Source organism: Colias eurytheme, chromosome 25 (assembly GCF_061535395.1).
Source record: "Colias eurytheme isolate Ceu_HAF_F1 chromosome 25, ilColEury1 Martin Lab GWU primary, whole genome shotgun sequence".
NCBI classification, from domain to species: Eukaryota; Metazoa; Arthropoda; class Insecta; order Lepidoptera; family Pieridae; genus Colias; species Colias eurytheme.
In genome coordinates this window covers 8,722,643-8,736,887 of record NC_143004.1, presented here as the reverse complement: position 1 = coordinate 8,736,887, position 14,245 = coordinate 8,722,643, and the positions used below count along the sequence as shown (strand labels likewise).

Here is a 14,245-nt window from a genome sequence, read left to right as displayed (position 1 = left end):
CAGAGCTGTGCTGTGGTACGTAAAATGTACGACCTATGCAATGAAATTATGTGACCGTTTCCACCGTTACTATGCTACGTAGCGGTGCGAGTAAGATGTGCAACTCGAGCTATGTGAAGTATCGATACACCTCAGCACGAATCCATTGCACACATTCATAGCACGCATTACGCTATAAGCTATATATTATATCGATGAATATGATTGGTGGATATCAAAGCACATCTTTGGTGGAAAAGCACTCTTATACCCGTAAAATATAGGAAAAAAGTAATAAAAAAATACCACCAAAATACAGCCCCTGTAATTTCCACAGGAAAAATACCCCGTGCTCTCGCGGCTAGTCATGGTGTTGAAGCAGTTCCTGCTCCAGCGCGATCTGAACGAAGTGTTCACGGGAGGCATCTCCTCCTACTCCCTCATCCTCATGTGCATCAGTTTCCTGCAGCTGCACCCTCGACCAGAGCGGCTCAGACAGCCACATAACCTGGGGGTGCTGCTCATTGAGTTCTTCGAACTGTATGGAAGAAAGTTTAACTACGTGAAGACTGCGATACGGGTCAAGAATGGCGGCTCGTATGTTTCGAAGGATGAGATACAGAAGGTAATGTTGTTTACGTGAAATGATATATCTTATTTACATAGAAAATCAATTTAAATTACACATACGACACTTATTAGTGCTAAAACTTTTTCCTTTTCATTTGTACATAAAATAGTAAAGTTCATTAAAACACACAACTATTTTTCTTATAAGGAACTATATCTAGTCAGTCTGTGTATTTAACATAATCTATTCCTTTGTTAAATGGTCCTTCGAGCCGGATGTTATGTTTGCAGCTTTTAAGAATTTAATAATGGATATATAAATATTTTGTCACGTTTGCAGGAGATGAACGACGGTCACCGGCCATCGTTGCTATGTATCGAGGACCCGCTGACGCCGGGCAACGACATCGGCCGGTCTAGCTATGGCGCTATACAGGTTAAACAGGTGAGAATTACGTTATGTATTTATTGTAAAACTGAGTTTGCTATTAAAATCTTTTTTTTTATGATGAAATTTAAAATACATTTTCTTAGCGTTTTTATTTGATTTTTTTGAAAATCAGTGATACAGTGAAAATATTGATTATTATCCCACTTTTGATTCTTTGAAATGTTGACTGTATTTTTTTTTCTGCATTTTTTTAAGCTATTGCATAGCTTCTATCGCGGGCCTTGAGCGCGGGGACTGAATCCAGAAATTTAGTAACGAAAAACCTCACGCTTCCCACTCCGACGGGCACGGAGGTGTGGCTTGAAGGCATAGCATGCAATAGCTTTACCACGGCAGTCCCCGAGTGCCACACACACGTCTTTTTGTTATTTCGAATGAATTAATTAAAGTTATTTTTTTTGTGCTGTTTGACACTTTATATTTTTTCTATACTAGCGGTCCGCCCCGGCTTCGCCCGTGGTACATATTTACGTTTTCTCTATATAAAAACCATCCTCGTACTTCAAGGAATATAATAAAAAAAGAATTATCGAAATCGGTTCAGCCATTCTCGAGTTATGCGCTTACCAACACATTTTGCGATTCATTTTTATATATAAGATTAAACTTCACATGGGAGCAGATTTAGTGAACAATATTGATGGGTATCTCGTTGGTTTGCAGGCGTTCGACTACGGCTACATAATCCTGCAGCAGGCGGTGGCGGGCGGCAGCGCGCTGCTGCTGCGGCACAGCGTGCTGGGGCGCGTGGTGCGCGTGACGGACCACGTGCTGCAGTACCGCCGCTGGGTGCGCGACACGTTCGAGCCGTACTTCTTCCCGCACCGGCCCGCGCCGCCCGCGCCGCCCGCCGCGCCGCCCGCGCCGCGCGAGCCCAGCGACAGCGAGCCGGTGAGTGCACGGCGTTATACCCACCGCGTGCACGCGTACTGAGCGGCCGCTACGGCCTCATCACTGACATTCGTAAACTGCGTGTGCAACTGCTCTGTCACGGAGGAGTCGAGCCGCGCCGTCGAACTTGTTGATTCACGATGTGCTGAATTTGGTGTGAATCTAAGGCCGTCGGATTGCGTGTATGTAAGATACGTGTGTTGTAAATTGAATAATCTGTTTACACGTATCCACAACATGCTACCCACTCTTAATTACCGCCCACAAGGTATTAAGTTGTCTATTTGTGTAGTAAATAAAACAACTTCAAACATAAAGGTAAAGATTAAGTTGACTGTTATTAAATGCAATTATTATTTGCAATCACTTTTAAAAAACACAAAGTATTTTAACGATGAAACAACACTATTGTTTGATAATTGATATATTTCAACTTAATTAACTTATGCACATATTTATGTCTGTTACAGGACTGGTCGGACGGGTCAGCGGGCGCGGACGTGGAGGGCGAGAGCACGGACGTGGGGGGTGTTGGAGGTGTTGGGGGTGTGGGGGGTGCGGGGGGTGCGGGGGGTGCTGGGGGTGTTGGGGGTGATGCGCGACGCACGTCCCCGCCGCCGCTGTCCGCGCTGCAGTGCTCGTCGCCCACGCCGCGCCGCGTGTCTGCGCACCAGAGCCTCATCATACATCATATTACTAGCAACTCCGACTTCAATAACATACCCTCGGGTGAGATTTTATGCCATATGTTAAAAAAAACTGTTGCAAAAATAATTTGCGAACAAATTCATATTAGTACAAATTGAAATAAATTTGTAAATTTAATGAAGTGTTATACACAACTTCCTATTTATCTAATGAATGTCTATGAAACATGATTGAGTTGAATAATTCAGACTTGAATCATAACATTTTGATATGTATCAAATTCTTGCAGTTGTTGTTAATATTATGTACACAGTGAGACGTCGAAGGTGCAATTTATATTTAAAAACCAAATGTGTCATGATAATGTAATATTATTATGTTTGTAATTGTACCTGTGTGTTTATCCATATGAATAAATAAATGTTTTTTCACACAACACATTAGATCTAATTTTGTTACTCTAGAACATTCAGAGCATGTACGACATTATCCGTTAAACCGGCAGGTGTGATGCAAGCGCGCTACAACAACAACAACAACAACAACAACAGCTCGAGCGGGGGCGGCACGAACAGCTCGAGCGGGGCGGGTACCGCGGGCGAGCACAAGCGGTGCGGGCGCGCGTTCAGCTCGAAGCAGCGCCGCCACTCGCCGCCGCGCTACCGCGCCGACCGCGGCCACAAGAAGCGGCGCCAGCTCGCGCAGCCGCGATGAGGGCGCCGCGCGCGCGCGCCCCGCCGCCGCAAGTGACACGTGGGTACGGGGCGCGCGCGTGACACGGAACGCGGCGCCATGAGTGACACGGGACGCGCGCGTGACACGGCACTATCGGACAAGTGCGTGTCACGCAGTGCCACGGTGGGCTATGTGACACGTACGCCGCGCATCGTGACACGGCATTAATGATACGACGCGTGGGTGGAGTGAGGTGCGTGCGTGACACAGCACCTACGTGGGACGTGTGCATGAGAGCTGCGACACCAACATGACACCACCGCGGGCGCGTGCACATGTCCCTCACGCCTCCGACGTTATAGCGCTGCGAAACGTGTTATACATGCACTTCCGTCACTCGTAATGTGACACCGTTACGGTACACGTGCTCTAGCTCCTCGCGCGCGTGTGACGTCACACAAGTGTCGCGCCGCGTGACGTCACACTGCTGAAAGACACATGTCTCGTCAACAAGTGCCGTGCTCTCCAGAAAGGACGCCGTCGCAGAATATGTGATATATACGTCGAAGTGTATGGATATAATAAATTACGCATGGATATAATAAATAATAATAAGTCGAATATCGTTAAATGACAATTAACTCGATGTCGCAAGTACGATGTACGTGACTACGCTATGACGCATATAAAACATATAAAAATATTATATTATAGATTTCAAGTCACTCGTTCTCCTCGAAAATTATATGCCCTTAGTAAAATAATGTGCGGTATGTGACGTCACACTATGTAAAGGCCTCTGTGTGATGTTTTATATTATACTTTGATGTCACACGCACTCCTAAAGTTAATAATCACACAAAAACTATGCTGCGTAATGCATAGATGCGTCTCCTGTTAAAGACGTGAAGTCAAAATTGGTACGTGAATTTACTAGACGTGATGTGAAACACGTTACCATAATATTGCATATTGAGAAATATTAGTGTGACGTCATGTATCAGCCCCAATCGATTGTTATAGTCTGTCCACTATAAGAATTGCTTTTTGACAGCTCGACGGGTGATATCAGAAGTGATGTTCAAAAGATTATCGATTGTGATACCATTTCAATTATAAATTAAAAATATTATCATAAATCGAATCAGGTACGTAAATAATAATTACAACGTAAACGTACTAATAAGATATGTAACCACATATCTATGCATTGTATGTTAAAACTAAACTAAACTAATATTTTATTATTTATTGGTTTCTATCTTACAATTTGGTTGTCTTTACGTTTAAATTATATAACATAATAGAAGAGTTTTTCTGCATCGGATAAATTTTACATAGTATTTCTATCGATTATTATAATCTATCGACCCATCATTGAATAATTCTGTGTAGACATCACTAAGTGGGCGGGACCTGTCCATGAAGAACGATAATTATTTGTATGACATTTTAACATAGACAATACAATCCTTCATAGGCGTGAAGCTGTCAAAAAGCAAATAATATAATGGACAGAGTATAATATGCATATTTTAAACTTGAAAACATTATGAAGTTTCAAGTGATTTCAAATGCTAAATTTAGTTCGGGAACACATTGAAATCAAACAAAATAAGATTGGGGATAATTAATGTCTTTAATTGATCAAGGGCTAACCGAAATATATGTGAATATCAATCGATTTTACTGAATTTATGATGGGATAACAGTCTGCTTACAGTATTTTTTATATTGATGATTGGTAGAAATATGGTTGAGATATAAAAAGAAAGAAAATACGGTTAAATGAGTTTACAATTTTAATCGATCATCTAGAAAAAAAGACAGTTAGCAACCCAAAAGAGTTAATATATATGTATTTAAAACTTTTATATAAAAATAATAAGCTAGAATTTCTTTTATATTAGTATTGTGTGTAGATGTATCTAGAGACTCGACTATGTCCTAAAAATACAGTTTGTGACGTAAGGTTCACTTATAAGCTGATATTTTACTGATACACACGATTACCTGATCCCAAGTCTAAGTGCATGATAAAAGTAACGGACTATAGCATTTTTCATAAAGAAATTGTGTTTTAAAATCGGGTTAGTTACCGATTAATAACTCAAGTTTAAGGCAGATATTATAATATATTTCGATTGAATATGCCTAGGCTGCAAATAAAACTATGAAAATCATTGTTGATTGATCTTCTAAAACGGCACACAAACACACTCGATTTAGACGTCAAAGTGAGATGGCATGATTCAACTATCGTGAGCGAAAAAGAGACAACTGAAGTAAAATGTGGCTAATTAGCCTCATTTAGACGTGCCACGCGATAATAACCTATGTACATTTTTCCTAATAATTGATACCAAGTATGTTATTCCCTCATAAATTTAAAATTCTTCAAATAACATAGTGGAAAGTATTAGTGGTTCCCGGTGACTCAACACTGCCAATGTTTAGTGGACAAGTTAGAGCCGTGCATGTGTATATTGTATATAAGACTTGTGCGATGGTGGGACTTAGGCGCAGGTCTAGGGTTTGTATTTTAGGATAGATATTTTCCTATAAAAATGGGAAGTGAAGACTTGTGGATTTGTATAAATAAAACGTGTGTGTCGAGTCAAGTGAAACCTCTTTGGCGAGATTCAAAGATACCAAAATCGTCGCCTTATTCCATGACGTGACGGTGACCTTGAAATTTTACTCTCAACACGTCTTAAGAAGTATCACTTCAACAAAAGACTTTGATTTTGAAAAATTACTACGAGAATAGACATTTAGAGATCGGGTAATCTCTTTCGCTTTTTGTGAATTTCCAAATTCTAGATATCTCAAGATGATGTTTTTAATACTCTTAAAAATCAAAAATGTCTATTAACTTGACATGTATATTCGAATAGCAATAATGTATAAATTATTATATTATTTAAGCCCTACACCTGGGCCAAAGTCACCAAACGCACGCAACCTAGGTAAGTCGTAACTGTGTTGAAATCATGGACTAGCTTTGAACAAACTTAGCGCTGCTAGATATAGGGCGTATTATTGGTATAACGATATCGGTTTTATAAAATGGAAAAATTGAAAAAAAAAATCAATTAGAAAATTTGGGTTAGTACGGGGTTAGAAAGAGACGTATGCGTTCAGAAATTAATGAAAAATTGTTACAAGTTTCTGAACTCGAACGAAGATTGTGGCACTAATCATGATAATGGTATTTTATACTCAGTTTTAACGATAAATATTTAAAGTAAATAACTAAATATGAATCGTATTTCTTAAATGAAATAGCAGAGGTAACATTATGAAATTCCAATTTATTATTAGTGTGACATTCTCGATATAATAACAAGTAGGTTTCCTAGACTTCGGCCCGTGCTAACCCGCCGTGGACATGCTAAGACTTAAGTACTGTAACACCAAAAAAAGCAATATTAATAATAAATAAAAAAAGCGTTTTGCGAAACGAATCATTATATAAATATTGTAATTTGTAGTTAATTTATTCGTGATGATTCTAGTGATTTTGAAATTACTACGTGATTACTTAATTTATATATAGATTTATATTTTGTGTAGATATAAATGTAATGATAAGTTGTTTTGTATGTTTGTCTATGAACTATCAATTTTAAACACTTGTCCCGTTTCCGTACATATTGCAAAACGATTCGTTTTTCTTTCAGTTAGTTGAATTTTGACATAACATCTAGAAGCCAAATGTCAAAATCTTACTAACAAAAAGAGAAATGAATTATTTCGTATTTCAAATAAACCTATCGTATAAAATGATAAAGGTTTCTCTTACTCTGTCTTTTTTGTGAAAAATCTTTTATTCAAAGGAATGATCTCCATAAATAGTTAAAACTATAAATAAATAAATATCTTTATAAGTATATAAAACTTCACTAAAAGGTTTATTCATAAAATTAGACGGAGAAGATTGAATGAATATAATGCAAATTTTATAATGAAGTGATCTTCTGTATTTTACAAAAGTGAAAAAAAATCCATGTTATAAATCTTAATTTGTAAAGACAGCTAAGATGTTGAATGACAAAATTAAAACAGGCAATTTTCATTTATTTTTAACACAGAAACTAATAAGTTTTAGTAGTTTTATGAACTGCTTTCGTCAATATATTATAAATTTATACTTACTACACGTACAAGTAAAATATAATCATAGAACACAACATATGTTCATTTTAAAAGACAAGTCCGTAAAAATTACAATAGTTATAATTAATAACGTATAATAACATCAATGTTTTGTCCTTTTGTCTCTAAATAATTTGATGTAAGAGGGAATAGGATGAAATTCTGATAACAAAAAAAAAATGCAATATATACAAGAAAATAGATTTAAAATGTTTTCTTTTGAATCAATTTTGGTATAGATGTAATGTACCAATAGGAATCGTGATTGCAGATGTCCAACTTGTTTCAACCAATCACGTGACTTTGTTGTAAAATTCCACCAATCAGAGACGTGGATTCAATGACAATAGACCAATGGTTTTATTTTGCATAGACTAGATCATAGATTCCAATTTACATTAAAATAGCAATAAATTACTTGCTTTTACAATAATTATGTGTGATCGAAAGAAAACATTAACTCGGCGATGTAATTTTACACAATATTGAAGATTTTGTACTAATATTCACTCCATGTTTAAAACATATTTTTACTAAGGATAAGCTATGCTCTTGCAATATTTTCTCATAAACGTATACAATAATCGAAAACGATGCTATTCATAGTGTAACATAATAACATATCAAACAATACAATAGATACATTCCTTTTGATTCGGAAACGCATCTCGCTTGAAAAAAAAAGCAAAAAAAAACTATGGACTCGAAAAGTTGACTATGTATATCCGATGTGTTCTTCAAGATTTTTGTATGATTGTATGTAACGTTAAATTATTGTTACGGGCTATGCTTGGTTTGATACGACATAGATTAATTCCTTGATGTTATTCTTTATTCTCGATTATTCGATTGCCAATGTAACTGAGAATGCTAAGTGCTCCTTATGCCTTATATTATGAAATAATCGGAATAAATTTAATAATATTCAAGTTTAAAGTAAAGATAGTGAATAATAAGAAAGACGTAAGCCGTGCAAATAAATTTACCGTACGCGTAAGTTGCACTTCCTGCCACAGAAATCGGGCGACTCTAATGTTATACTTATTCTAAAATGTAAACAGAATCTGCGCTTATTAATGTGTAAGTAATAAAGGGAATTAAGGTTGTATTTTTTATCAAACAAGTTATTTTTACAGCTTAGTACAATTTTTAAACGATGGAATGATATAGCCTTATATGTATAGCTTAAGGTCTGGTATATATGATATAATAATTATAGCTAGCGGTGTGCGCGTGTCGGGCCGTCATGAATTGTGTTGGTACTTTTTTGTGGCGCGAAGTGTAGGCCTTGTATATCACATGAAAAGGAACGGAATGTGTGTTCGTATGTTGTTAATATGTAACGTTTGTACATAAGGATAGCTAAGTGTACATACGCTTGTATATAGTGTGTAAATACACTAGAGATATACAAATATTTAATATTAATATAAAGTTTGAATTAAAGAACGTTTTAAATTAAATAAATTTATAAAAAATACAAAAAAATATAAAAATTTAATAAAGACATACAGTGAGTATGAAGTGGAAAAGCAATTTTGTTTTTTATTTATCCCTTGCCTTAAATATATGTATCTTATTCCTAAGTATAAACCCTAGACTGCTTAAAGACAGCAAAAACTTCAGCAAGTAGCTTGCGAACAAAACATCTCAAAGATGAATAAATGATGAAAAGTTAAGAAAAGGGGCATCGTAACTTAGCCGATTTTAATGGCATTGAATAAATAAAAGTACCATCATTTTTATATTGAGATAATGCCGTTATAAGTGAGCCATATATTAGAAGTGTCACCTAATAATTGCTAGTGACTTTCACACGAACGTCCGCGTCGATGAGAACTGAATTGATTTTCATTCCTATGAGTTATGAACTATTTATTTTAATTAATAAGCTAAAGATACACAAGGGTGATATTTATTTGCCTAACCCTTGGCCTAACCTAACCACAATGACACATGTAAAATGGTTCGGTGGGATAAAACATAAATCCGTAGGTATATAGTTGATAGTTCAATTCGATCACAGAATAAGAACATTATAATATGATGTGATGATGCATCAAAATTTAGAAAAACTTCAGCATACACGCTACACTACATAATAAATCTGTAAGTATACAGGGTGTAATCGTTAAGTGTGCACAGGCGATTTTTCCGTAAGTATTACAGATAACAAAAAACTTTAAACTGATATCGAAAGTACTTAACATAATGAGTAAAATGGCCGTAATAAATTTTTAAAAATAAATCGAGAAATATCAAAAAAATTATCTTTAAACCCTCCCATACATTAAGTATGAAATATGAATACCCCATATACATTTAGGGCTGATTTTTCAATCCTTGGTTAAAACTTATTCGTCGAATAATGTATAAAACTACCATTTTAAAAACGTATTCTAATTGCCCGTATTTGACAGTTTACGTGACATTTTAATATTATCGTGTAATACTTTATTGGACGGTTATTGTTTTATCCAAGCATTGAAAAATCGGCCCTTAATATGAAAGATTTTAGCTTTCTTTTTCTTTTTTTGGTTTTCTGCTTTAATTACTTCGCAAATTTGAAGTGGGATTTTCCACGCTTTTTCTGGACATTTTCACGCATTTTCCAGATATTTTCCGGGGATTTTCCGAGCATTTTCCGGGCATTACCCAGGCATATTCCAGGGATTTTCCAGGCATTTTCCACTTTTTTTCCGGACATTTCCACGCATTTTCCGGAAAAACCGTGGAAAATGTCTGGAAAATGCCTGGAAAATATCCGGATAATGCGTGAAAATTTCCGGAAAAACCATGGAAAATGTCTGGAAAGTCCCTGGAAAATATCCGGAAAATGCGTGAAAATGTCCGGAAAATGCATGGGAAATGTCTGGAAAATGTCTGGAAAATATCCGGAAAATGCGTGGAAATTTCCGGAAAAACCGTGGAAAATGTCTGGAAAATCCCTGGAAAATATCCGGAAAATGCGTGAAAATGTCCGTAAAATATCCGGAAAATGCATGGGAAATGTCCGGAAAATGTCCGGAAAATGCGTGAAAATTTCCGGAAAAACCGTGGAAAATGTCTGGAATATCCCTGGAAAATGCCTGGAAAATATCCGGAAAATGCGTGAAAATTTCCGGAAAAACCGTGGAAAATGTCTGGAAAATCCCTGGAAATTTCCGGAAAATGCGTGAAAATGTCCGGAAAATGCATGGGAAATGTCTGGAAAATATCAGGAAAATGCGTGGAAATTTCCGGAAAAATCGTGGAAAATGTCTGGAAAATCCCTGGAAAATGCCTGGAAAATATCCGGAAAATGCGTGAAAATTTCCGGAAAAATCGTGGAAAATGTCTGGAAAATCCCTGGAAAATATCCGGAAAATGCGTGAAAATGTCCGGAAAATGCGTGGAAATTTCCGGAAAAACCGTGGAAATTGTCTGGAAAATCCCTGGAAAATATCCGGAAAATGCGTGAAAATTTCCGGAAAAACCGTGGGAAATGTCTGGAAAATCCCCGGAAAATATCTGGAAAATGCGTGAAAATGTCCGGAAAAAGCGTGGAAAATCAAACCACTTCAAATTTGCGAAGTAATTAGTTAAAGCAGAAAACCAAAAAAGAAAAAGAAAGCTAAAATCTTTCATATTAAAATATGTATATAGGATATTCATATTTCATACTTAATGTATGGGAGGGTTTAAAGATAATTTTTTTGGTATTTCTCGATTTATTTTTAAAAATTTATTATGGCCATTTTACTCATTAGGTTAAGTACTTTTGAAAGAAAGAAAGAAAGAAAGAAAAGAAATTTATTGCCAAAAAAAAAAACACAGCCAAACACATTATAAAATATCTTACAATTACTTTCGATATCAGTTTAAAGTTTTTTGTTATCTGTAATACTTACGGAAAAACGCCTGTGCACACTTAACAATTACACCCTGTATAGAGTTGACAATTTCTTTATAGTGAATTCGGCGAAGTGGGTACACGAAGGGCCGGTAAATCCTTTGTAAGGTTTCTAATTCATAAGACACATTTTAAGGTCAACATGAATAAAGATTACATGTGTTCCGTTCTTTGAGCATCATAAGTTATAACTAAGTAATTACCTACTTTTAATTGGCTATGTACCTACTTTCAACCTACCTGTTAATCAGAATCTTTTAAAACAAACAGAATCTCTAATAAACTTGTACTGCATGTAGTTAGCATTACGTGCATTGTTTGAGTACCCTTAGGATGCTAATTCGATCACAGCATGATCTACTTAAAGGCTAATTAAGTCAGTAGTTAAAAGCTTGTCGTCGATGCGAGCGTGCTGTCGACTAATCTTACTTAATGGAGGGAGATTTTACATAATATGAACGATCTTTGAACGATAGTAAGTAAGTAAAACTCTACATAAAAAAAAAATGGTTGTTTGTAAAGTAGGTTTACGATCGAGATGTTTACGTGATAACGTCTTATTGGTGGCAGCGCTCGAGATGAGACGGGAGATCGGTCCGTCTCTCTCTCGTTATACCTGCGATCGCGCTCGTGAGGTTTTGGTGTGACACAAGTTTGTTCTGAACATGTCACCCGACTAAAACGATTTTAAAACCGTTATCACGTTAAAAACTATGGTACGATAAAATTGTTGTTATTGCGAATGCATTTCATGCCTCTTACACTGATCAATTGCACGCCTCATAAGCGAAGCGTTGAGGTGGGTACTACTGTCACTTCGCGCAAAACATCTGATTTTTCAAACTTAAAATGTCTTTATGTATCATACATTGCACTTGTAAGATAATACATACACACACATATTAAGAAAAAACACTATTTTTAACGTTCATGATATTTTTGATGTCATTTTTGTTATTTAAACTAGTTAAAAAACAGTTTAAAAAAGTTCTGTCTTGGACGTCCGTGTGTCTGTATGTGCGGATCCTTTTTCTTGTTAACACGATAGCGACCGAAATACTTTACTAATCGAGTCTTTTTTTTCCCTTACGCTTGAGTATGCTCAGGAATAGAACCCTTTCATTTTTCAGGGTCTGATTCGATGTGGTTTAATTGTTATTAAATAAACAAAAATAATAATTAATAAATATTTATTAAAAAAAAAATTATGAGGCGTGCACTTTTGGATTTTCCAAATTATTTTCTTATATAATGTAGTACGAAATAACCCATTGAGCCCCGAACGGCCCGATCGGGCCACGACACAATAGATTTTCTATTGTGTCTGTGATTCCGGGGCCTGAGTTAATAATATGGGAAAATCCTTATATAATGGTAACTACTAGAAATTTCTACTTATACTTGGGTGATTTTTTTGTCATAGCTATTATAGCCACTTGACTAGGGGGGCAGATCTTCAATCGTTGTTTTGTGCATAGGCGAAGGTTCCTATGTACATCTATTTACATGAATACAATCATTATAAAGAGGAAATATTTGTATGTATCGATTATATTTTATTATTAGAAAGCTACTTACAACCTTTATAACGCCGACATTACGCTCCGGCATGCACCGCGTAGATTGCATTAAAAATACTTGATATTGTTTCAGTTTATCATTACAAAAGCTACCTACATTTTTGTAATTCAATTTCAATGATCAATCTACATTCTAAATTGTATTAAGACAACCAATTTTATCTAAACGTTCAATGTATATTTAAATATTAAATTGTATTTATTCATTACCCTTTTCAATGCCAGTGGCAATTTTCTATTTTCTTTTAAACTTACGAAGTCGAACAGCTGTAAGGGGTGAGAAACTTTGCGTCTAGCTTGTATCTGATAGAGACGGAACGGGTCACTAACTTTTTTAACGATACTTTTCAAGTTTATATCTGTCGGGTGAAGAGGCCTAAAGGCTATTTTTAAAAGGAGTGACGTCAGCAATTCTGACGTCAACATCATCAGGGCAGGCGCTCATACTCGAAGTAGAACGCCCGTAGGTATTTTACTGCCTTTTTAATCTACGTGGAATTTATAGAGAGAGCTCCGAACGCTCCGACGGCCGGCGAGTGAATGTGCTCTGTGCCATCGGGCGCTCGTATTTAAAGCGAACCATGACTCACAAGAATTAGTTTGAGTGTTGCCACTCGAATTTTTACAATGAATTTTCATCAGTTTTAACAAACATTAATTATTTCGTTAATTTAATTATTTCATTAGTGGTTGATTAATGAATCAACCACTTATTTAAAAAGATCAAAGTAAACTTTAGCTAGTTATAATTATTTAGTAGTTTGAGGGTAGTCGTTTATCGTCGTTGCGCCGACACGGCCATACTGACAGGCGGTGCGCGCTCTGCACCAGCCTCGTAGTAAATGTCTGTAACAATGCCAAGCAGGTCACCAATGCGCTGGACCGACCAAGTGAAATCTGCTATAGGAATTTGTGTATCAGACTGCACCAGACAGTCTAGTAACAGGTTCTCGGAGAGTCTCGAAGGTTCTCGTAGATTTCTCGGAGGTTCTCGAAGGTTCTCGTAGATTTTAAGTCTAACACGGCCATAGTGACAATCGTACGTCCTCGTACGCCTTTTCTCGTATTACAACACTACGGTAGTTCATCTCAGGATTTCAAAAACACACTGCCTCGGCCACACTGACCTTTCAGAATACTGAACACTCCACATGACAGAGACAGTCCGTTCGCGTATCATGTGATCAACACCTACTCATTTGTGATATAGGCAGATTCTCGAAGGTTCTCGTAGATTTCTCGGAGGTTCTCGTAGATTTCTCGGAGGTTCTCGTAGATTTATGCTTATCACAAAGAGAGGCGCAGCTCAGATAACACACACAATTCCTTCGATGAACTACACTCCCGTTACAATAATCCACGTAACAAACTTTTACTTTACACAACGCACGAAAAAACACA

The 14,245-nt window shown here is 36.6% G+C and overlaps 1 protein-coding gene across 2 annotated transcripts in view; it reads left to right on the top strand.

The window, feature by feature from the left end:
* LOC149897818 (terminal nucleotidyltransferase 4B-like) overlaps positions 1-14,245 on the top strand; it is a 150,527-nt gene that overhangs the window by 16,400 nt on the left and 119,882 nt on the right. Inside the window, exons 5-10 of one of the 2 annotated variants that reach the window (XM_090116420.1) lie at positions 317-604; positions 890-994; positions 1,664-1,891; positions 2,362-2,620; positions 3,045-4,230; positions 4,735-6,080. In XM_090116420.1, coding sequence (XP_089972546.1) covers positions 317-604; positions 890-994; positions 1,664-1,891; positions 2,362-2,620; positions 3,045-3,253 — 1,089 coding nt within the window. In that variant the 3' untranslated portion in view covers positions 3,254-4,230; positions 4,735-6,080. Of the gene's footprint in view, positions 1-316; positions 605-889; positions 995-1,663; positions 1,892-2,361; positions 2,621-3,044; positions 4,231-4,734; positions 8,909-14,245 lie in introns of those variants that run through there. The other variant, XM_090116419.1, reaches the window with a different exon arrangement.